The 25,521-nt window shown below is 39.4% G+C and overlaps 1 protein-coding gene across 1 annotated transcript in view; it reads right to left on the bottom strand.

The window, feature by feature from the left end:
• Positions 1–101: 101 nt before the first annotated feature.
• KCNH8 (potassium voltage-gated channel subfamily H member 8) overlaps positions 102–25,521 on the bottom strand; it is a 666,710-nt gene continuing 641,290 nt past the window's right edge. Inside the window, exons 14-15 of the mRNA XM_069729971.1 lie at positions 22,061–22,140; positions 102–2,312 (exon numbers count right to left, since the gene is read on the bottom strand). Coding sequence (XP_069586072.1) covers positions 1,587–2,312; positions 22,061–22,140 — 806 coding nt within the window. The 3' untranslated portion in view covers positions 102–1,586. The remainder of the gene's footprint in view (positions 2,313–22,060; positions 22,141–25,521) is intronic.

Genomic DNA, 25,521 nt, shown 5'->3' with positions numbered 1-25,521 from the left:
GTACATCGAGGGTAGCTGGACATCCATCAATACTCTCCATTCATTGCTATGCAAGTATGGGACACAATTGAACAAATATAATAAAATGAGCAGGACGCAGAGAAAATCCATTTTTGCACTAATTTTTTAGAGACCAAAAACTAAAGCTATACCTACAGTAGCTAAAATGTTGAGATATATTTATTTCATAAAAGTCAGACACAGAACTTATTTCGTCTTTGGTTAAAAATTTTATTTTCTTTCTTCAGCCTGTTAAAGCAAAATAAAAAAACAAAACAAAGCAAAAAGGTGACACTACACAGTCTGGTGACAAGGTTTCTAGAAGCTACCATAAATCAACCAAAATAGAGATGACTTAAAATATAATCTAGACACTTATGGAAATAATTAAGCTGCAAGCAAAATCATGTTTTTATGATATAAGGTATATATCTTTTGGTGAATGAAGCTTGTAGAGTTTAATCATGTTTAATACACTGAGGCTCTGCTCACAATAGCATCATTGCTTTTATCTCTAATTTAGCTATGATCGTTAGTCTGGATAAATATGGATGAGGTCCATCAGGTTTCTATTGGGTATAAAATGCAATTGTAACCAGAGCCTTACAATTATAGTATCTCTTACTTTACTTTTTTCCCATTATTGCCATAAATTACCATCTAAAACCTAAAAATAAAAGGATTAAACACAAATAAAAATAAAACAAAGATTTTAAATATTTTTCAATATGGTCAAACATGGTTAAAATTTTCATTTTATCAATGTATAAAACAGCTTTTAGCTCTATGTTATAATATCTCAGAGTAGCTTGGCATGTTTTATATATATATATAGTTAGTAAAGTATCTGTTACATACATTCATTCACCTTACATGCAAAATGGGATAATATATTAGCTATGTACATTTTTTTGTAATAATAAATTAATTCAATATGCATAAGAATTGTGCATTTCTCTTGAAAACTGCAAGCTTTTACCAAAAAAGACATTTAGTTATAAATAGTTTACATACTTTAAATACGTATTTCATACCAAGAATATAAAAATAGCATTTTTTTTTCTGATAAATAAATTAAGAGGTTTCATTAAAATGACAAATAACGTGCAACAACTAACCACCATCTACCAATTCTATTTGGTTGATTGTCTAGGAGATGACATGCAGCGAAAATTGTCCCTATGTCGTCTCTGAACTGCCAAATAGACAGCAGGAGTCATGGTTACCTGAAGCAAGCATTGACAGTGCTATTGTTTGCAAATGACAGTCAGGCACTCAGGAAAGAGCGTTTGCTTTGTGATACAATAACTCCCTATGACATTTGTGGTCATGTGTTCTTTTGTGTATGATTCCCAGCTGTTTTGACCCTTAGGTTCTTCGGTCTTTAACAAAAGTCTGGCTTTTAGACCCACAGCTTACATAAGTAACAAAACACACCCACACTCGTAGATACATATGGTGAGCTACTGTGCTTATTTTTTTTTTAAATAAATTCTCAAACATTTTTCCAAAATATTTCTTTGCAGCCTCATGCATAAATCGTTACCACTTTGATGCTTCTGTTATATGTCGATTATTAGTTATCACTATACATTTATGGCTTTGTCATCTTTATACTCTATCGTACTTGTAACAACGTCACTTGGGTAATCCTCGGTAGACTGTCCTTGTGACATTACAGTTGTCCCTTCTACATCCCAAGAACCTGGCAAGTTTTCAAGGCTTAGTGAACTAATTGCTCCTTGGCTGAATCCTTCTTCAGATCTACTGGGCAGCACCAGCTGCAGAGAAGTATCAGAAGACGAACAAATAGATGGAGAAAGAGTAGCAGATATAGACTGCAGAGGAGTTAATGTGGTATCCGAAGGAGGAGAGGTGCACTTTAAATATGGCAAATGCTCTGCCTGAATTACTTGATAATGTGAAGGAGAATATCCAAGGCTTGAAGTATAATAATATTCGCCTTCTAATGTATTGTCTATGTTTGAGACATTTCTTTGGGGGCTGCTTCCTACACTTGCAGAATCCAAATTCCATAGGTCAGATACAACTGTACCTTGGCATAGTTGTGTTGGGGTTCCAATCAAGGTTTCATCTTGTGTTTGCATGCACTGTTGACTTGTCGTCCATGTCATTCGAGTCTGCATCTGATCCATTGGGGAACCTATTGTAGTTCCCATTGCTTCCAGCACTGTACCATATGTTGAATAGTATCCAACAGGTCGTTGAACTGCTAGGAGGTTTTCTAAAATATTCATGACAATCTTCATATCTTTGCTCAACTGAGAAACTTCATGGGTTAATGTACCAACCTAGAAAAAGAACAAAACATTACACAAAATGGTATGCCTATAAAATAAGTTCATTTTGCAGTAATTACAGTTATTTCTTATAGCCTGAAAGTATGATTAGATCTAAGAATGTACATCCTTTCTTGATATTCCTAAGTCACTATGACAAGAATGACCCCATCACCTTTCCATGCAATTTCCATGAAAATATTATGAAAAAACTGCTCAATAAGAATCTGTCAGTAGGACTTCCAAATACAAAAAATGTATATGCGCATGTAGCTCTTTCAAAGACAAGTCCAGCATTACCTTTACCTGGCTAGTCTGTTCCTCCATTACTGAGAAATCAGCATTTAAATTGATATGTAAATGAGGCTGTAGATCTGAAGCTTCTGTCACTCCAGATCTATTTCCAGCTCAACATCAGCCCACAGCTGCTTGAATGATGGCTACTTTGTCTGAAGTCACAAAGAATATAGGTTACGAGTCAAGCAGGAAGAAGTGATGCTGGGCGGGAAATAGAGCTGGACAGACGAATGTCTCAGATTTATAGTTTCATTTGTTATCAATTCAAATTCTGATTTTTCAGTAGCGGAAGCACTGACTGGCCAAGTAAAGGCATTGCTGAACTTGTTTTGAAAGAGTTAGATGGATATATACTATAAATAATTTGGGTGTCAGGGGGTGAAATCCTGCTGACAGATTCCATTTAAAGATACATAGCACATTGCCAATTCCACTGTTTTGCCAAGTCATAATACACAATATGACTATTCAGTAAATTAAACTGACTTTTTAACCCATTACCGTTGCAGCCCGTTTTAACATTCCCCAATTGAAAAATGGGGCTTTGCCACTTTGTTTGGTAATGTTACTTCCAATGCCAATGTTTTTTTGTGTGAACCCTTGTATTTTAGTGATAAATTTAAGTTGATGTTTTTTTCCTTTATTTATAAAAATATTTGAAATATGCAAACATTTTGAAAAAAATTAGCAATTTTTAAACTTTTAATACTTACATTCTTAAAACAGTTTGTCAAACCACACAAAAGAGTTAATCTGTAGCATTTACCAGATGTCTAGTTTAGGTTGGTATAATATTTTAAACACAAGTTTATTTAGTTAGAAGACTTATCAGCAATTGTTTACATTTTTAAGAACATTTTCAAAAAAAAGATATGTTTTTAAGTGGCTCAGAAGGGCATACATATTATAACCAGGGAGGAGCGGACCTGTGGAAATTCAGGGTCTGGTACCTGACCCAAACTTTAGTCCAAAGTTCATTTCAGATACCTGAACCAGATACTTGAACTTGAACCTGAACCCCATTGAAAACAATGGATACCAAAACTTTGGATTTGGAAAAAAATCTGTCTCTCTCTCACTTCGGCACTTAGTATCGGACACTAACTGTCCAGTACGAACTTTTAAGCTCTGGTTTGCTCATCTCTAATTATAATCTCCCCTGTCCCTAACAAATTACCAGATTTTACAAAATGCACCCTTTGAAGTATTCAAAACCAAATTCAGGAAGATTACCAACCCTTCATGTACTTCTTTAATGCAAAGTATAATGAAAAATAAAATGCCACTAAAAGGTTGCTTTAAGCACATATTTTTAATTTTTACAAGCAGTAACAGGAGAAAAAGTGCTCCACAATTTTGTACACAATTTCTCCTGAGTTATTACTTTATGCTCTTTAAAAATGATTGAAGACATTTTTTAAAACAGTAAGTAGATATTTAAGCGTTTTTCTTTATATTTTGTAGGCATTTTATATACCTGTAGATCAATTAGGGATCTGGTTCCTGAGACCCACACTAATCACTCAAAAGATTGCTTAAAAATGTGCCTGAGGTGTGTCCAGCTTGGAAGGTATGCAGCCTAAAGGTACCATCACACTCAGCGACGCTGCAGCGATATAGACAACGAGCCGATCGCTGCAGCGTCGCTGTTTAGGTCGCTGTAGAGACGTCAAACACAGCAGCTCCAGAACGATGCAGGAGCGATCCTGTGACGTAACACGACTCACTTATCGTTGTACCTGGTTGTTAGCTCCATGTAAAACATTGCTGGCATCGTTGCTTTTGCTGTCAAACACGACAATACACGCCGACCTGACGACCAAATAAAGTTCTGGACTTCTAGCTCCGACCAGCGATATCACAGCGGGATCCTGATCGCTGCTGCGTGTCAAACACAACGAGATCGCTATCCAGGACGCTGCAACGTCACGGATCGTTGTCGTTCTCGTTGTAAAGTTGCTGAGTGTGAAGGTACCTTAAGACTTTCCATAAGCCTCTCTGTGCTCACACTTAGGCAGGAGTTTTGCATTACAGCCTCTTAAACTGCACATTTATCATCCGTGTTTTGAGCAATTTTTGGAGATCTCAAGACCAGACCCCACTAATCTACAGGCCTAAAAAAATACAAAAAAATACTTAAAACCTAAGTTTCTCTTTAATTTCACAAGAGGTAATGAGTGACAGCAGCCTTCAATTTGTTACGCAAGTTCTCTCAAGTATGGCAATACTCTGTGTGCAAGAGAAAAAGATCAGGTACTTCTTGTGGAGATGGGGGGAGCAACCTTTAATGGTGCAATCCAGAAAATTAATGCTTTAACCAACTTTAGAACTTCATCAGACTATAAAATAATAGATGTAAATATAAATAAGTGGATACAAGTGTTCATGACTCATCTTAAAATCAATGTATAAATACAAAATAACAATCTATCCCTCTATCTTCTATCTATACAGTATGTTTACGTCTTGGGTTCCTTTGCTGCTACTACTCCAATAGAAATATAGCAATTTGTAAAGAATGATGTTGCACTGGAATGACAGCATATCCTCATTACAAACGTAAACTCAGTTGTCAGACTCCAAGGTAATGTGACAGGTACATTATTTACTGACATTGAAAGTTAAAAATGCCACCAATTAGTCTGAATAATACAAAGGCTTAGTTATCTGATTTCTGATGCACATTTGACTGTAGGATAAAAATGTGGACAAGTAAGACCATTTTTTACAGGCATTATCATTGTGACACTGATTTTTCTAATAATATGATTACATGGTTATTTTTATCTTAAATCCTTTTGCTATCATTTTTTAGAACAGCTTATTTTTCTGTGCATCCACTATATTGTATGTAGTGTACAGCAGGACATTAGTAGAGTTAACAGTAGAGATGAGCGAATTTGCTTTGGATCCCTCTTATTCGGCAAGCTGCAGAGGGGACCCGTGAGAAAACATCTCGCATAGCACTCGGACCACTGTTAATCTATGATGCAGCTGACATTACCATTTTTTTTCTCTGGCGTATTCAACGTGCGAGTGAAATCGCAGCACGCTGTGATTGTACACATATATCGCCTGAGTCTCGCCAATGCAAGTCTATGGCTGCGAGAAAAAATCTGACACCACACGGACCATCAGTGTGACTTGTGAGAAATACGCACACATTTTCCTCATTTCAGCCCATTGAGCCATTAAATTCAATAGGGAAAAGCAGTGAGAAATGTAAAGCCATACGCATGTCATACAGATACATAGATGTGAGGAAATCGCATAATCGCATTGCAACCAGATTACACACGGATGACCATACGGAGAGCACTCATGCGACTCTCGGCCAAGAATATCGGACCAATTTTTCATACGTTAAGTGTGACTTTGGCCTACTGCTCATTTTATCACTTGTGATTGACCCTCTTATGCTTATGATATGTGTGCGTGACATTTTAAAGTTTAATATAAATATTATCTAGCAATACATTGGTATTGTCATAATGGAACTGCAAAGTCCATGTAACAAGTCAATTAAATTGAGTAGTGAGCAGTGTTTTAAAAATAAATCCAGAATGACTGTTTCTTTTGTTTATTCCACCACCCAAAAAAGTGTAATAAAATGTGATCAAAAAGCAGTATGTATAAAAATGGTACCACTGAAAATCTACATCTTGTAATGCAAACAAGAAGCACTCATACAGCTCTATTGTGGGAAAAATGAAAAATATATCACTCTCCCAGAAAAATATTTTTTTTCAAACTGTATTTATTGTCCAGAAGTCATAAAACTTAAATAAAACTATGCAAATTTGGTAACATTGTAATTGTACTGACCCACAGGAAAAAATAATATCTTAAAATTGAACATAAAAGCAGAATTTTTTATTTATTTTCTATCCTCCTTATAAAGAGTTCATATCAGGTTATAAATTATTCATACTTTAAAATGAAAATATTATGACTCCTGGAATGAAACAATAAGGAAAGAAAAAAATGGTGTGTCCTAAATGTTTCAAATGGGCCTGTCCCCCTGAGGGGACTGTAGTTCTGCCAGAGGTAAATTCATCAGCTATAAGATTAAATCTTTTTGTTGCTTATTATATGTTGTCAGCCCCTACACTCATAAATGTATGCAATATGTCAATTTCCTTCATCAACACTAATAGAATGTTCAATAGGCACAAAAAAAGATGCCCACACTTGACAGCTCTCCCTTTTCCATATTAGTCCCGGGCCCATAGGTTATGGCAAAAAGCACTTGAGCAGATAAGGGTTATTAACCTAATATTTTCAGTAATTTGCAGATGTTTATATGTACGGTTGAAAATATGTTCATTTTGTATTCATACTGCAGATGAGTTCACTGAAAACCTCAATGATTTTCATTCACGAGACAATTATTTTCATTGATGTGAGTAATGCAAGTCAGTTGTTTCAGATTAGTTCTAATGGATTAAACTCTTCAAATTCAGGTTTTATGCACTTTATTTAATGAATCAGATGTACAGTATTGTGACTAATGTGCCTAATGCACCATTCATCTGAAGCAAAGACTATAAACAAGTTTTTAGAAGGACTGTGCATAACAAATGCATTTTATTCCTCAACAATTAGCATACACCTCTGGAATCCTCCACTACATACCAAATTAGATAGGTGAACTGTAAAAGTGCCTCTAGCAAATCATCTGGGGTATCTAAAAAGCAAACTTGCTATAATAGCTTTTTTTTGTCTAGTTGACCAGTTGGTCAATGTGAATTAGATCACTTATGTTAGCAATCTGTCTACTCAAAAAGGCTACAATGGAAGACAAAGCACAGCCTCTGCACTAATCACTCTAGTTAAGGGCTTGATGGAGTTTACCCTTTCACATCTGTTCTGAAATTTCGCCTTTTCTACATGGCCCCTGGATTGTGTCCATAGAGTAGATGCTTATTGGTAGAGTAAGTGGAGTGAGCGTAAACAACCAGAGCAACGAGAACAATTATAAAATAGTAACCAACAATATAATATGATTGCAAAAGGACACAAGTCCATCAAATTCAATTGAGGGATGGGAAATTATTAAGGGGATGGGTATAGGTACAACAATAATGCATGATCCAGTCCAACCCAAAAGAGAAAATCTTTCCCTTCTATGTCAATTTTTTCCTACAAATTGTCAATCCACTGAACCAAGATTTCAGAAAACAATGTCAGAAACATAGTCAATTACTAGCTGGATGCAAGTTCAGGAAGTCATCAGAAAGATAAAGAGTGCAAAAAGTGCAATAAATTCACCGCAGTCAGGTCAAATGAGGAAAGCAAACCTTTGCCTTCCTCATTTGACCTGACTGAGGTGAATTTATTGCACTTTTTTGTGATTGAAATAAATCTTTTTCTTTACTAAAAATATGATTTTTTGGAGTGCGACTGTTTAACTTTATGATGTCGTTTGTGGATTAAATCCACGTCCAGTCTGCACCTCCATTATAGCAAGAGTGCGCGTCTTTCTCTCCCTACAGTTCAGGAAGTCAGGCAGAGATTTGAGGCAGAGAGTAGTCCAATTGTCAAATGCAGAAGGGCATCCAGATTGTAATCAGCAAGGGTAAATATGGCGCAAAGCTGGGTGAGAAAACTTGGATCAATACTATAATAAGAGCAACAAGGTGCCAATAATAACTGGTCAAGGCCAAAAGTCATAGTGTAATTTAAATAGGGAGCATTATGCCATGATTGAATGCGGAACCCTTTCTGTACTTTGTCTGCTAATCAGCCCCAGCGATTGGATGAAGGACCTAGATTGACACTCTGACCACTATCATTATTGGACACGTAATGCACATGCCGCCCAGCAGGAGGGTAGTATACACTTTCTCCAAAGGAGATGTCTGTTGAACCTGCTTCGTGACAAGCACACTGTTCAACAAGCATGTAAGAGGCTGCCTCTATGCCCACTTTCAGTGCCATACTATGATCTGACAGGGATGGAGACCATGGGATAGAGCTGGGGAGGAAGCATGTTACAACGTAGATTTTTCCTACTTTGCAAGTACATGCTGGAGACACTGAGTTTCAATTTGCTCTAATACATACCCTGATACATTTTAACAGTAAGTCTAAGTAAACCTTTTTTTGCAAGATATGGAGAGGTCCCCTCCAATAACTAACTAGGATTGCCCTTGTTTCTACCAGAAGTATCACTTTACAGGACTTAAATGATGGATGTTGGAAATTATTTTATTGTCACCTCACCAGGGAAATTCAAAATGATTTTCTGATTGTTTATGTAATGCTTGAGCATATGTAGTAAAAATTAACAGGGCTATCTAATAGTCTGTGCATCTAGCACAGCAGTGACGGGGGGCCTTTGTTAGGCCACCAGCTGATAGTGTAGCTTATATACCATTGGAACCCATTGACTCTCCTTATGTTTTTTATTTGATTAGAAATTCATTCTACAGCAAGAGAACAACCCTAAAAACTCAGCAAAAAGTAAGCTTCTGGTATTCTCAGAATACCCCAGAGTCCAGACCTACAAGTATTTAAAATTACATGGATAGAAGAAAATTCACCCAACTTCTAAAACCGAACTTTAGAGGTGTTTGCATGAAACAAGGACAAATATCACTGAAGATTTCTTTAAAAAACTGAAAGCTAGAAAGGAAGTTATCAAAACGGTTAAACACATGAAATTGTTAAAACTTTAGTTCCTAAAGCTGAAGATGATCATTTTGATTTGAAAGGGATTATATCTGTTACCTGTATAATTGTATAAGTGGCTTAATACAATCACGCAAAATTAAAAAGATTTAGATTTATTATGATGTCTTAATTAAAGCATGAATATACTTAAATGTAGCTTACTTTTCTCTACTGTGTGGCTGTGATTTAACATTATACACATTTTGAGTAACAACCAAATAATACCTCTATGCAATGTCCAAGGCCTACGGTAGCTGTGAATTGAAATTACCTTGAAAATTCTTAAAAATTTTATTTGGAGGAGGGATGTTGTTGGATGTTGAGCTGGGAAGAAAACCTGTCAGCACAAAAAGAATCTGTCAGAATAATTTTGTAATATACAGTAATGACATGGCTTCAATGGTGCTGTAATACAGCTTAAATTGATACCTTTAGTGATAAAATTCTCTGTGGTTCATTTTTATTTACCATTTGAATATTCTGCTAATTGAATTTTAGTGTACAGGGGCCGAGCTGTGCACTTGGTCTTCTCCTTGTGTGTGATTCCCCGGTCCTTCTGCCTGCCTCCAATTAGTGAATTCTCTGCCTCCTCTGTATGAAATCTCAGCAGTGACCTGTCATTCACAGATTGGAGGTTGGCAGAGGGTCAGGGAAATTACAGACAGGAGGCAGGTGTAGGGGTTGTGGAATCACAGACAGGGAGAAGAAGACACGATGTACAGTCCCACCCCTAGACACTGAAATCTAATAAGGGATAACTTCAAATACTGATTAAATAAAAATTACAAAATGAAGTTCTCAACCAAAGGTATCAATTTAATCTGTGTTTTATCAACATTGCAGTCCTGTCTTTACTTTATATGACAAAATTGTGCTGACAGGTTCTCTTTGAATTTTCTAATCTTTTTTTCAGAATCACAGTCCTCCTACAGTACAGACCAAAAGTTTGGACAAACCTTCTCATTTAAAGATTTTTCTGTATTTTCATGACTATGAAAATTGTACATTCACACTGAAGGTATCAAAACTATGAATCAACACATGTGGAATTATATACCTAACAAAAAAGTGTGAAACAACTGAGAATATATCTTGTATTCTAGCCACCTTTTGCTTTGATGACTGATTTGCACACTCCTGGCATTCTCTTAATGAGCTTCAAGAGGTAGTCACCGGGAATGGCTTTCAATTCATTGGTGTTCCCTGTCAGGTTTAATAAGTGGGATATCTTGCCTTATAATTGGGGTTGGGACTCTCAGTTGTGTTGGGCAGAAGTCTGGTGGATACACAGCTGATAGTCCTACTGAATAGACTGTTAGAACTTGTATTATGGCAAGAAAAAAACAGCTAAGTAAAGAAAAACGAGTGGCCATCATTACTTTAAGAAATGAAGGTCAGTCAGTCCAAAAAATTGGGCAAACTATGAAATTGTTCCCAAGTGCAGTGGCAAAAACCATCAAGCGCTACAAAGAAACTGGCTCAGGTGAGGACCGCCCCAGGAAAGACCAAGAGTCATCTCTGCTTCTGAGGATGTTTATCCGAGTCACCAGCCTCAGAAATCGCAGGTTAACAGCGGCTCAGATTAGAGACCAGGTCAATGCCACACAGAGTTCTAGCAGCAGACACATCTCTACAACAACTTTTAGGGCTAATATTCACCTGAGAGAAACTCCGATGAGTCTCGCACGGCTATACCCGGCACTGCATCTGGCACAGAGGAGCGGAGCGTGCGGCTGCATGTATTGCTATGTGGCCGCATGCTCCAATCTTAGTGCTGGCAGCAGCACCTGGTATTAACATGCGAGACTCATCCGAGTTTCATGCAAGTGAGTATGAGCCCTTAAGAGGAGACTTTGTGCAGCAGGCCTTCATAGTAAAATAGCTGCCAGGAAACCACTGCTAAGGACAGGCAACAAGCAGAGGAGACTTGTTTGGGCTAAAGAACACAAGGAATGGACATTAGACCAGTGAAAATCTGTGCTTTGGTCTGATTAGTCCAAATTTGAGATCTTTGGTTCCAACCACTGTGTCTTTGTGAGATGCAGAAAAGGTGAACGGATGGACTCTACATGCCTGGCTACCACCGTGAAGAAAGGAGGAGGAGGTGTGATGGTGTGGGGGTGCTTTGCTGGTGACACTGTTGGGGATTTATTCAAAATTGAAGGCATACTGAACCAGCATGGCTACCACAGCATCTTGCAGCGGCATGCTATTCCATCCGGTTTGCATTTAGTTGGACCAGCATTTATTTTTCAACAGGACAATGACCCCAAACACACCTCCAGGCTGTGTAAGGGCTATTTGACCAAGAAGGAAGAGATAGGGTGCTATGCCATATGACCTGGCCTCCACAGTCACAAGACCTGAACCCAATCGAGATGGTTTGGGGTGAGCTGGACCGCAGTGTGAAGGCAAAAGGGCCAAGAAGTGCTAAGCATCTCTGGGAACTCCTTCAAGATTGTTGGAAGACCATTCCCTGTGACTATCTCTTGAAGCTCATCAAGAGAATGCCAAAAGTGTGCAAAACAGTCATCAAAGCAAAAGGTGGCTACTTTGAAGAACCTAGAATATAAGACATATTTTCAGTTGTTTCACTCTTTTTTGCTACGTATATATTTCCACATGTGTCAATTAATAGTTTGTATGCCTTCAGTGTGAATGTAGAAAAACAGCTTGAAGAGCAAAAACCCACTAGGATAAAACGTAACCTTTACTAATAATATTATAATATTATAAAAAAGTGCACAAAACAGTACAACATATACACAAAGTGCTCACGCCGAAAACCGTGCTCATATAAAAATTGGTTTGATCTCACCAATAATGGACGATAGAAACCCAAACAGATGTAGGAGGGTCCCAGGGAGAGTCCAGTAGTTGTGGGGTAATGAAGGAACGGGGGAGTTCTGTCCTATGTAACCCCTGTCGTGCCCCAGCAATGACTCCTGTCCTAACAAGGACAGGCCCAAATAGGCCCCACTATGGACATCCCTCCACCGTGTAAGATGTGATATAGCACCTCCCTACGCGTTTCCTCTCCAGTCTTGAAGATTCATCAGGGGAGTTTCAACGGCCACCAAACAAAAATATATGGCTTACGAGTCCATATCGTTAATAGTCCATTAATTGGAGTTATATGCAGTGGCAATATAGCCTCCAAATATCGGCAGTCCTGTGTGGTGTCTGCCACAAGAAGTGAGTCAGCCACTTCAGTGTGAATGTACAATTTTCAGTCATGAAAATACAGAAAAATCTTTAAATGAGGTGTGTCCAAACTTTTGGTCTGTACTGTATGTCTACTGCTTACTCAGAATGGTGTGCTCCTGAAGACTGACAGCTCAGACGCACAGTATGGTTGTGCTGCAGATCTGAACTGTGTGCTTTCAGATGCCTCTCAAAAGCAGCTCGACCACTGCAGCATCTGGGATAGCGCATGGTCACTGGATCCAGCTATCTGGTAAGCATAAAATCACAGTTTGCAAGCCAAATAGCAAACAGCTTCCTAGTGTGCACTTCTTTGCCTAGGTAACCAGCCACTTTTATTGACTGCAATGGTGGCCAGGAACCTTGGCATTAGGTAGTAAACTATAATAGTAAAAATCCCTCTGGAGAATGGAGAGGATTTGAGCAAGAAGCGAACTTCTTGTCTTTGCAAGCACTTTCCTATGTTAACCATTATTAAGTTGAGACAACCCCTTTGCCTGACGATCGATGTCAACCTAAATAAATAAACCAGATGCACTTGAAGAAATTTCAAATATTAATAAACTTTTTACAAATAACAAATTTTGTGGTCCTGATGGATTTACTAATTAGAGGACATATAAAAATATCCTAATTAGTGATGAGCAAATATACTCCTTACTCGAGATTTCCCGAGCACGCTCAGGTGTCCTCCGAGTATTTTTTAGTGCTCAGAGTTTTAGTTTTTAGCGCCGCAGCTGAATGATTTACGTCTGTTAGCCAGCATAAGTACATGTGGGGATTCCCTAGCAACCTGGCAACCACCACATGTACTCATGCTGGCTAACAGATGTAAATCATTCAGCTGCAGCGCTAAAAACTAAAATTCCGAGCACTAAAAAATACTCGGAGGACACCCGAGCATGCTCGGTAAATCTCGAGTAACGAGTATATTCGCTCATCACTAATCCTAATCCCTTATTTGAAATAATTTCGTTTTTGGACATTATAGACTAATGTAACATTACAGACAATTATAATCCCTCTCACAAAAGCAGGGAAACCCCATTGACACCCCAGTAATGTTAGACAAATATCTCTTTTAACCCGTTCCCGACCTTTGACGCATCGTATGCGTCATTTAAACCTGTGCCATTCCGACCTGTGACGCAGCATATGTGTCATGGCCGGATTGGGCTCCTGCAGGCTGGGTGAAAGGGTTAACTCCAATTTCACCCGGCCTGCAGGGACAGGAGGAGTTGTACTTTAGCCCGGGGGGGTGTGGCTTCACCCCCCCGTGGCTACGATTGCTCTGATTGGCTGTTGAAAGTGAAACTGCCAATCAGAGCGATTTGTAATATTTCACCTAAAAAACTGGTGAAATATTACAATCCAGCCATGGCCGATGCTGCAATATCATCGGCCATGGCTGGAAACACTGATGTGCCCCCCCACCCCACCGATCACCCCCCCAGCCCTCCAATCTGTGGTCTGCTCCCCTCCGTCCTGTGCTCCTCCGTCCTCCTGTCCGCTCCCCCCGGTCTCCAATCCCACCCCCCGTAATCCAATCCCACCCCCCTGCAGTCCAATCCACCTCCCGTGCTCCAATCCCACCCCCCTGCAGTCCGATCTACCCCCCCGCACTCCGATCCACCCCCCTGCACTGCGATCCACCCCCCGCACTGCGATCCACCCCCCATGCTCCGATCCACCCCCCCCGTGCTCCCCCCCACCTCATCATACTTACCGAGCCTCCCGGGGTCCGTCCGTCTTCTTTCCTGTGCGCCATCTTCCAAAATGGCGGGCGCATGCGCAGTGCGCCTGCCGAATCTGCCGTCCGGCAGATTCGTTTCAAGTGCATTTTGATCACTGTGATAAAACCTCACAGTGATCAAAATAAAAAAAATACTAAATGACCCCCCCCTTTGTCACCCCCATAGGTAGGGACAATAATAAAATAAAGAAAACATTTTTTTTTCTTCCACTAAGGTTGGGATTGGGATTAGGTTTGGGGTTAGGGTTAGGGTTAGGGCTAGGGCTAGGGTTAGGGTTTCGGTATGTGCACACGTATTCTGGTACTCTGCGGATTTCTCCGCAGCGGATTTGATAAATCCGCAGTGCTAAACCGCTGCGGATTTATCGCGGATTTACCACGGTTTTTCTGCGCATTTCACTGCGGTTTTACAACTGCGGTTTACTATTGGAGCAGTTGTAAAACCGCTGCGGAATCCGCAGAAAGAAGTGACATGCTGCGGAATGTAAACTCCTGCGTTTCCGTGCAGTTTTTCTGCAGCATGTATACAGCAATTTTTGTTTCCCATAGGTTTACATTAAACTGTAAACTGCAGCATTTTCCGCAGCGTGTGCACATAACTTTAGAATTAGGCTATGTGCACACGGTGCGGATTTGTAGCAGTTTTCCATCAGGTTTACAGTACCAAGTAAACCTATGGAAAACCAAATCCGCTGTGCCCATGGTGCGGAAAATACAGCGCAGAAACGCTGCGTTGTATTTTCCGCAGCATGTCAATTCTTTGTGCGGATTCCGCAGCGTTTTACATCTGTTCCTCAATAGGAATCCGCAGGTGAAATCCGCACAAAAAACACTGGAAATCCGTGGTAAATCCACAGGTAAAACGCAGTGCCTTTTACCCGCGGATTTTTCAACAGTGGTGCAGAAAAATCTCACACGATTCCGCAACGAGGGCACATAGCCTTAGGGTTAGGGTTGGAATTAGGGTTGTGGTTAGGGTAGTGATTAGGGTTATGGCTACAGTTGGGATTAGGGTTAGGGGTGTGTTTGGGTTAGAGTTGGGATTAGGGTTAGGGATGTGGGGGGGGGGGTTAGTGTTGAAGGTAGAATTGAGGGGTTTCCACTGTTTAGGCACATCAGGGGTCTCCAAAAGCAACATGGCGCCACCACTGATTCCAGCCAATCTTGTATTCAAAAAGTCAAATGGTGCTCCTTCACTTCCGAGCCCCGACGTGTGCCCAAACAGTGGTTTACCCCCACATATGGGGTACCAGCATACTCAGGATAAACTGCGCAACAATTATTGGGGTCCAATTTCTCCTGTTACCCTTGTGAAAATAAAAAATTGCTTGCTAAAACATCATTTTTGAGCAAAGAAAAATGATTTTTTATTTTCCCGGCTCTGCGTTGTAAACGTCTGTGAAGCACTTGGGGATTCAAAGTGCTCACCACATATCTAGATAAGTTCCTTGGGGGGTCTAGTTTACAAAATGGGGTCACTTGTGGGGGGTTTCTACTGTTTAGGCATACCAGGGGCTCTGCAAACACAACGTGATGCCCGCAGACCATTCCATCAACGTCTGCATTTCAAAAGTCACTACTTCCCTTCTGAGCCCCGACGTGTGCCCTACCAGTGGTTTACCCCCACACATGGGGTATCAGCATACTCAGGAGAAACTGGACAACAACTTTTGTGGTCCAATTTCTCCTGTAACCCTTGGGAAAATAAAAAATTCTGGGCTAAAAATTATTTTTGAGGAAAGAAAACGTATTTATTATTTTCACGGCTCTGCGTTATAAACTTCTGTGAAGCACTTTGGGGTTCAAAGTGCTCACCACACATCTAGAAAAGTTCCTTTCGGGGTCTAGTTTCTAAAATGGGGTCACTTGTGGGGGGTTTCTACTGTTTAGCCACATCAGGGTCTCTGGAAACGCAACGTGACGCCCACAGAGCATTCCATCAAAGTCTGCATTTCAAAAGTCACTACTTCCCTTCTGAGCCCTGACGTGTGCCCAAACAGTGGTTTACCCCCACATATGGGGTATCAGCGTACTCAGAAGAAACTGGACAACAACAATTGGGGTCAAATTTCTCCTGTTACCCTTGGGAAAATTAAAAATTTCTGGGCTAAAAAATTATTTTTGAGGAAAGAAAACGTATTTATTATTTTCACTGCTCTGCGTTATAAACTTCTGTGAAGCACTTGGGGGTTCAAAGTGCTCACCACACATCTAGATAAGTTCCTTTGGGGGTCTAGTTTCCAAAATGGGGTCACTTGTGGGGGGTTTCCACTGTTTAGCCACATCAGGGGCTCTGCAAACGCAACGTGACGCCCGCAGAGCATTCCATCAAAGTCTGCATTTGAAAAAAAACCTCACTACTTCCCTTCCAAACCCAGACGTGTGCCCAAACAGTGGTTTACCCCCACATATGGGGTATCAGCGTACTCAGGAGAAACTGGACAACAACAATTGGGGTCAAATTTCTCCTGTTACCCTTGGGAAAATTAAAAAATTCTGGGCTAAAAAATTATTTTTGAGGAAAGAAAACGTATTTATTATTTTCACTGCTCTGCGTTATAAACTTCTGTGAAGCACTTGGGGGTTCAAAGTGCTCACCACACATCTAGATAAGTTCCTTTGGGGGTCTAGTTTCCAAAATGGGGTCACTTGTGGGGGGTTTCCACTGTTTAGCCACATCAGGGGCTCTGCAAACGCAACGTGACGCCCGCAGAGCATTCCATCAAAGTCTGCATTTGAAAAAAAACCTCACTACTTCCCTTCCAAACCCAGACGTGTGCCCAAACAGTGGTTTACCCCCACATATGGGGTATCAGCGTACTCAGGAGAAACTGGACAACAACTTTTGGGGTCAAATTTCTTCTGTTACCCTTGGGAAAATAAAAAATTGCGGGCTAAAAAATCATTTTTGAGATAAGAAATTTTTATTTTTTATTTTCATGGTTCTGCGTTATAAACTTCTGTGAAGCACTTGGGGGTTCAAAGTGCTCACCACACATCTAGATTAGTTCCTTTGGGGGTCTAGTTTCCAAAATGGGGTCATTTGTGGGGGATCTGCAATGTTTAGGCACACAGGGGCTCTCCAAACGCAACATGGCGTCCGCTAATGATTGGAGCTAATTTTCCATTTAAAAAGCCAAATGGCGTGCCTTCCCTTCTGAGCCCTGCCGTGCGCCAAAACAGTGGTTTACCCCCACATATGGGGTATCAACGTACTCAGGACAAACTGGACAACAACATTTGGGGTCCAATTTCTCCTATTACCCTTGGCAAAATAGGAAATTCCAGGCTAAAAAATAATTTTTGAGGAAAGAAAAATTATTTTTTATTTTCATGGCTCTGCGTTATAAACTTTTGTGAAGCACCTTGGGGTTTAAAGTGCTCAATATGCATCTAGATAAGTTCCTTGGGGGGTCTAGTTTCCAAAATGGGGTCACTTGTGGGGGAGCTCCAATGTTTAGGCACACAGGGGCTCTCCAAACGCGACATGGTGTCCGCTAACAATTGGAGCTAATTTTCCATTCAAAAAGTCAAATGGCGCTCCTTCCCTTCCGAGCCTTGCCGTGTGCCCAAACAGTGGTTTACCCCCACATGTGAGGTATCGGCGTACTCGGGAGAAATTGCCCAACAAATTTTACAATCCATTTTATCCTATTGCCCATGTGAAAATGAAAAAATTGAGGCAAAAAGAAATTTTTTGTGAAAAAAAAATACTTTTTCATTTTTACGGATCAATTTGTGAAGCACCTGAGGGTTTAAAGTGCTCACTAGGCATCTAGATAAGTTCCTTGGGGGGTCCAGTTTCCAAAATGGGGTCACTTGTGGGGGAGCTCCAATGTTCAGGCACACAGGGGCTCTCCAAACGTGACATGGTGTCCGCTAACGATGGAGATAATTTTTCATTCAAAAAGTCAAATGGCGCTCCTTCCCTTCCGAGCCTTACCATGTGCCCAAACAGTGGTTTACCCCCACATGTGAGGTATCAGTGTACTCAGAAGAAATTGGCCAACAAATTTTAGGATCCATTTTATCCTGTTGCCCATGTGAAAATGAAAAAATTGAAGCTAAAAGAATTTTTTTGTGAAAAAAAAGTACTTTTTCATTTTTACGGATCAATTTTTGAAGCACCTGAGGGTTTAAAGTGCTAACTATGCATCTAGATAAGTTCCTTGGGGCATCTAGTTTCCAAAATGGGGTCACTTGTGGGGGAACTCCAATTTTTAGGCACACGGGGGCTCTCCAAACGTGACATGGTGTCCGCTAAAGAGTGGAGCCAATTTTTCATTCAAAAAGTCAAATGGCGCTCCTTCCTTTCCAAGCCCTGCCGTGCGCCCAAACAGTGGCTTACTTCCTCATGTGAGGTATCAGCATACTCAGGACAAATTGGACAACAACTTTCGTGGTTCAGTTTCTCCTTTTACCATTGGGAAAATAAAAAAATTGTTGCTAAAGATCATTTTTGTGACTAAAAAGTTAAATGTTCATCTTTTCCTTCCATGTTGCTTCTGCTGCTGTGAAGCACCTGAAGGGTTAATAAACTTCTTGAATGTTGTTTTGTGCACCTTGAGGGGTGCAGTTTTTAGAATGGTGTCACTTTTGGGTATTTTCAGCCATATAGACCCCTCAAACTGACTTCAAATGTGAGGTGGTCCCTAAAAAAAATGGTTTTGTAAATTTTGTTGTAAAAATGAGAAATCGCTGGTCAAATTTTAACCCTTATAACTTCTTAGCAAAAAAAAATTTTGTTTCCAAAATTGTGCTGATGTAATGTAGACATGTGGGAAATGTTATTTATTAACTATTTTGTGTCACATAACTCTCTGGTTTAACAGAATAAAAATTCAAAATGTGAAAATTGTGAAATTTTAAAAATTTTCGCCAAATTTCCATTTTTGTCACAAATAAACGCAGCATTTATTGACCTAAATTTACCACTAACATGAAGCCCAATATGTCATGAAAAAAAAATCTCAGAACCGCTAGGATCCGTTGAAGCGTTCCTGAGTTATTACCTCATAAAGGGACACTGGTCAGAATTGCAAAAAACGGCCAGGTCTTTAAGGTCAAAATAGACTGGGTCATGAAGGGGTTAAAGGAAACCTGTCATGTCCAATAACAACATTAACCCTCAGATATCAGATATAGGGTTAATCTGCAGGTTAATAGCATTATGAAGGTGCCTTGCCACAGTACTGAAAGTGTGACACCTGGTAGAATATGAACTTTATTTCTCTGGGGATCCATCGTCTTTCAGTCATTCAGGTGTGCCCAGAGGAAATGCAGTCACCAACTACATCACTGAGATCTGCGGCTGTCAGTATGCCCTTGCAGTGTCTTACAGGTCACTCTGCAATGCATCAGTGAAGAGTGTACTGTCAGTCAGTGCCAGAGTTTGCTTGTAGCTGCCATTCACAGTGATGTGCCTGGTGCCTGTAATTCCTCCAGACAAACCTGCATGACTGAAAGATGGCAGCTCCCGGTAGAAATAAAGTTCATATTTTCCTGAATGTCTCACTTTCAGTACAGTGGCCAGGCACCTTTATAATGTTATTAACCTGCAGATTAACCCTATATCTGCAGGCTAATAGCATTTTCAGTTATGACAGGTTCCATTTAAATTGTGACTTTACCATCTACTGTAAACTACTAGACATGTGATTATTTGTAATGACCATGAAGACTTTGTTAAATTAAAGGTTTATAGACCTGTTGTATGGCTGAATGGGATTAGTCTGCTTCTCCTGTTTGATACAAAGAAGAAGTTTGGTTAGGTGCACTGGGTACACCTAATTCAACTGCTTACTAGGTTTAGCACGTAAGGATACTATGCTTTCCATTTCAAAAAACATTTTAGCTATAGACTAATTTAGTAAAGAATCCCATTTAAGGGGTTGCCTCAACATGATAAATGGGTAAAACAAGGTTAAAACAAGCAACTTTGCAATGTATATGTTATTAAAAATCCTGGTTACTGGCCCCCTCGGCAGTCCATCAGACTATGCAAAGAGTTTTCTACAGCTTAAAAGCACTGCTGTGAAGTTGACAGAATTGTTACTCCTATGCAGGGTCAAAGCAACCTCTGTTAGCAGCATGAGAGAGTACACAGTCTGGGCCAATGGCTTAACCATGCTGCAGGCCTAAGCTATCAATATTAATGTGCGCTTGTGCCCCCAGCAAGCAGGAAACAGAGTTAGGAGAGAAGTGCAGTCTTGAAGATTAACCTTGAGAACAACCATTTAATAGAATGAAATGGCGGAGTTACATCTCCACTTGGACCTCTCCCAGCAACATCTGCCTCTGTCACCAGGTACCTCCATATTCATTCTGGCATGCTTGTGATCTCTAAGTGGTCTAGACTTTGTGCAACCAGATATACAGGCCTGGATTCCTTTGTGATCTGCTAAGTGGAGTAGCTTGAAAAAGGCTGTTTGTGTAAGCTCTAATAAGAACTTCTAGGTTTTCATATTCACTTCCCCCTTAGATGTAGATTCTCAACTTTGGTATAAAACCAGTGTTATGCAACAAGCTGAGATCATATTTATCTATTCAATGGGATAATAAAAACAGAGTGGCAATACTTTATTCAACCACCAACAGATAATAACATATATAACAGTCCCAACAAAATACCCAAGATGATGCAAAATTACAGTCTCACCCTTCCTCTGGTTCACCGGGATTACATCAGCTGTGACTTTGGGACTTCCTGGGTCGACTACCCCCACTTGTGACACCCCGCTTTTGATGGGCAATCATAGAGGGAAGGTAATGACAAGGTTAGGAAGCTGACAGTCTATTGAGGCACATGGCCAGGTGACTGGACGGTCCCAACCTTGCTTCTTCAAATGAATCCATGGGATCATGGAGGATCCCAACCTGGTTTCCCCAAATGTCTACTGATAAAGGGCATGGAGGATCTTGGTTATGTGGAAAGAATTCAAGAATTAAATTTATTTAGTCTAGAGAAGAGATGTCTGAGGGTGGGCCTGTTTAACTTGTACAAATATATAAATGGCCATAAAAATTTTCAATGGGGAGAAAGAAAGGATCAATCTGCAGAGGAGATAGGTCTTCTTTACCATAAGAACAATTAAACTGTGGAATAGTCTACTTCTGCTCACAGTTGAAACTGTTGATGGTAGAAAAAAAACTTAGACGATTTTTAGATGTACATAATATAAATGCTTAGGTAGATATGTAAGGTTCTTTTCTGAGTGTTTGGTCCAGTGGATCGACATTGGAATCAAGAGGGAAAGATTAGCTCTTTTGTGCGGACTGGATCACGTGTTGCAGTTTGGCATGTGCGTCTTTCATTTGTCCTTTTCCATTTCTCTATTGAATTTGAAGGACATTTGTCTTTTTTTAAACATAATTACTTAATTAATAATAGTAGCAATAACTAATTGACAGAAAAGATTATAATATAATGAAGTATTATTGCCACGCTTATGCTTACCTTTTGTTTTTATCTGATTTTTTTTAATACTTGTCTGTTTGGTGACAATTAGTTTTAGGTGTATATTCAAAATATGTAGGTTAAGCAAGTTGGAAATGATACATATTGTTTGTAAGAACACCTTATAGTTTATAATACTAATAAAAATAATGCTAAAAATGTCATCTAGAATGCTAAATATTTGCAAAAAATAGTAGATGCTGCAAATAGACAATTCTAAGAGGGTAAATACGATAAATATAAGAATTATATTGAAGAAATAAAATAATGCAGTTTTCAGAAAGTAAAATGTTTTCTAATAGTTTTTATTTACAAATATCACATATACTGTATATCATGTACCATATATTTTATAAGAATTAAGGCTATTTATACCTCGTGGTTAAGTCGAGTAATCTCCTGTTTGGTTTCTTCAGCAGTAATAAAAAGGATTGCTGGGTTGAAATCCGAAAAGTCTATATATAAAAAAAAAGAAAAACAAACAGCAAATGTAAAATGTCCACTATTAGTTCATTGTAATGATCTGTATATTGACCTTTCAATCCTCTGCACTAACAGAATTAGTATAGAATAAAGTTGACAAATGGGACATAAAATTAGGGACATATCACAGAACTTTTGAGCAGCAGACTCTCCATCTTTTTTGAGAATATCCTAATAGGCTGAGAGTCATTACACATACTGTAGTTAAGGTACTGTGTAGAAATCAGCAGATGGTATCAGATGTTATTAATGTTGCTCTTACAAACTGGAAGGATGAAGCCTTTGAGAATAAGAGCTTGAAAAAAATGAAATGTCTCAGAAGTTTTGCAATATGTCTGTTGAGCTACACAGTGTCGGGATTAACAGATGTTTACATTTTATGCAGAAAGTATATATTACAATTGAAAGAAAAATTCAAAAGGCATCCAGAGATTATATACTGTAGACATAAAGAATATCATTTATGGAAATGGAAATACAAAGATACTTATACATTGTTTTAAAATGTAATCTGCACATCTCTCCTTCCTACTTTCTTTTTCATATTTTGCACTAGTTTTTAAAATCTAAAAAGTTTCTAAACAGAGCAGACAAGAAGAGGAAGATAACTACACGTTGCTGAATGGTGAAGAACATGACACATTCTCATAACAAAACAATTCATGCAATATATTTGCTTGAACTAATGAATGCCGAATTATCTATGCTGGAACCAAAAAGGTAATTAATTGACAATTCTAAGACAATTAGACAACAGTATAAATATCATAAACAACAAATACAGTTTTTGTTCTTATTTTCAGTAAGCTTTAAGCTGGACCTACATGTTGACTGTGTAGTGTGATCAAAGTTTTCTAGGCGTTGCTACTACATTGCGATCCCAAGGGTACTGCGACTGCGAAAAGCAAGAAGTCCAACTAAGCCAAATTATTTGCGACTTGCTTGTCGTAATATCTTTATGGGCACAATGCAACTTCATCTATCATCCATCTGTATTGCTATAGCAGCAACTTCTTGTGAACTTTGGATGTGTGACAGATACTATGCACAAAGCTGTTGTGTAGCCTTAATAATATGAATGTCCCTGGTACACTCGAACGTTCGATCATTTTTCCTTAAAGGGAACCTGTCACCCCAAAAATCGCGGGTGACGTAAGCCCACCGGCATCAGGGGCTTATCTACAGCATTCTGTAATGCTGTAGATAAGCCCCCGATGTTACCTGAAAGAGGAGAAAAAGACGTTAGATTATACTCACCCAGGGGCGGTCCCGCTGCTGGTCCAGTCGGATGGGCATCTCTGGTCCGCTGCGGTGCCTCCCATCTTCATTCGAAGACGTCCTCTTCTGATCTTCAGCCACGGCTCCGGCACAGGCGTACTTTGTCTGCCCTGTTGAGGGCAGAGCAAAGTACTGCAGTGCGCAGGCGCCGGGCCTCTCTGACCTTTCCGGCGCCTGCGCACTGCAGTACTTTGTTCTGCCCTCAACAGGGCAGACAAGTACGCCTGTGCCGGAGCCGTGGCTGAAGATCAGAAGAGGACGTCTTCGAATGAAGATAGAAGGCGCCGCAGTGGACCAGAGACACCCATCCGACCAAACCAGCAGCGGGACCGCCCCTGGGTGAGTATAATCTAATGTCTTTTTCTCCTCTTTCAGGTAACATCAGGGGCTTATCTACAGCATTACAGAATGCTGTAGATAAGCCCCTGATGTCGGTGGGCTTACCTCACCCGCGATTTTCGGGGTGACAGGTTCCCTTTAATAGCTGTTTATGAATATATCCTGTGTTAATTTAGGAAAAAGCTAGGACTATTGTAGCAAATATGCAAGAAAAGAGAGGAACCAATTAAAAATAATAGGTCGTATCTATAACCTCTATTCTCTAATTCTGACATCTTTTTGTTTTATTTCCACAACTAATGTCTACATTCCAATAATTCAGTTTCTTTTCATGGTATTGCTGTCATGCCCAAAGGCATTGGGTATAGTTACAATGAGCGTAAAACCGGTGAACATGGGAAAAATATAGCAAATTAGCCAAATAATAATATTTTTGTGTAAACGCAACAAGAAAAAGTGTCATATCTGTATTTATAGAAGCAAACTGAAGATTAAATAAATACTTCAATTATTTCCGGCTTGTAGACAGATGAAAACATACTGGCGGTAGCTATCCAATTACAAGAACACATCAGCAATAAGAAAGACACAGCGGGAAAGATCAGATTGCCGTACAGGAGCTGCTTGCCAGCAGTTGAGTTAATGAACATGTTATTGGGAGGGATTGGGCATTGTATTATATTGCTGCAATATACGTGTTCTTGTGATCCACTTTATAGCACAACATAGAATAGTGTAACATGTTTTCCCAACAGGCAGAGCCATAAACACTAGAGGAACGCTGCTCTTTTCCTGTCACCATTACTGGACGTATATTGTTAGAGGTGACAATTTATGGCAGATTACAATGACCTAAAAAAAAAGCTTTCTGTATCTGTTAGGCGGCTCTTCCTAACACCCTTTATTCACATACTTTAGCCACAGTATACCATAGTGCTGAATCGTGGATCATAGTTGGAAAGAGAGTAATCTTTTGTGATTAAGAAAATTAAATATTTTCTGGGGGATATTTGATAACAAAAGAATTACTTGAAAATTGCTCATGGATATCATATGCAATACATTTATGGAGATGCACCACATCTGCTTGATTGCCATTCCTTAACAACTCCAGATCACTATAGATGTGCCAAAGTAGAGATATAGATTTTAGGGGTCCCCTAAATTAGTGATTCGTAATATTAAACAATCAACACAGAACTTTGTACCTAATCATGAAATAATATCTTTGACAATAAAGGTAAACTTGAAACTGTAAATTTTAAATTTCTCCATTTACCTAATGAAATTATTTTGCCACTATAAATAATGATTTGTGGGGTTAGCTATAGCCTATGGAAAATGGAAAATGAATTTATATAATAACCCTCATTAATCTTGCTTCTTTCACTTAATTACAAAGCTGGTCCAGGCCACTTAATGGATGGGATATGTAGCACACAAAGTTACTGGTAGCTGAATTACAAGTTACTGGAAAAATCATTTACATGTCACTAATCCATTTATCTAATAATGTAATTTTATCTCAAGTATTTCAGAGATACGTAATAATATACCAAGTGATATTTTCCCTGGTGTCGTAAAATTACTCTTTGTGATAAATTTGGGTCAATGAGCTGTCATAAAAAATTACCAGTAAATGCACTTTTAAAATGTATATCAGTGGGGAATGAAATCTTCTCTGGAACAGAAGTGAAAATACCATGAGAAACCTTATTGAGATGCATACGCAGTAT

The sequence above is a fragment of the Ranitomeya imitator genome, chromosome 6 (assembly GCF_032444005.1).
Source record: "Ranitomeya imitator isolate aRanImi1 chromosome 6, aRanImi1.pri, whole genome shotgun sequence".
NCBI classification, from domain to species: Eukaryota; Metazoa; Chordata; class Amphibia; order Anura; family Dendrobatidae; genus Ranitomeya; species Ranitomeya imitator.
This window is presented reverse-complemented; position numbering and strand designations above follow the sequence as displayed.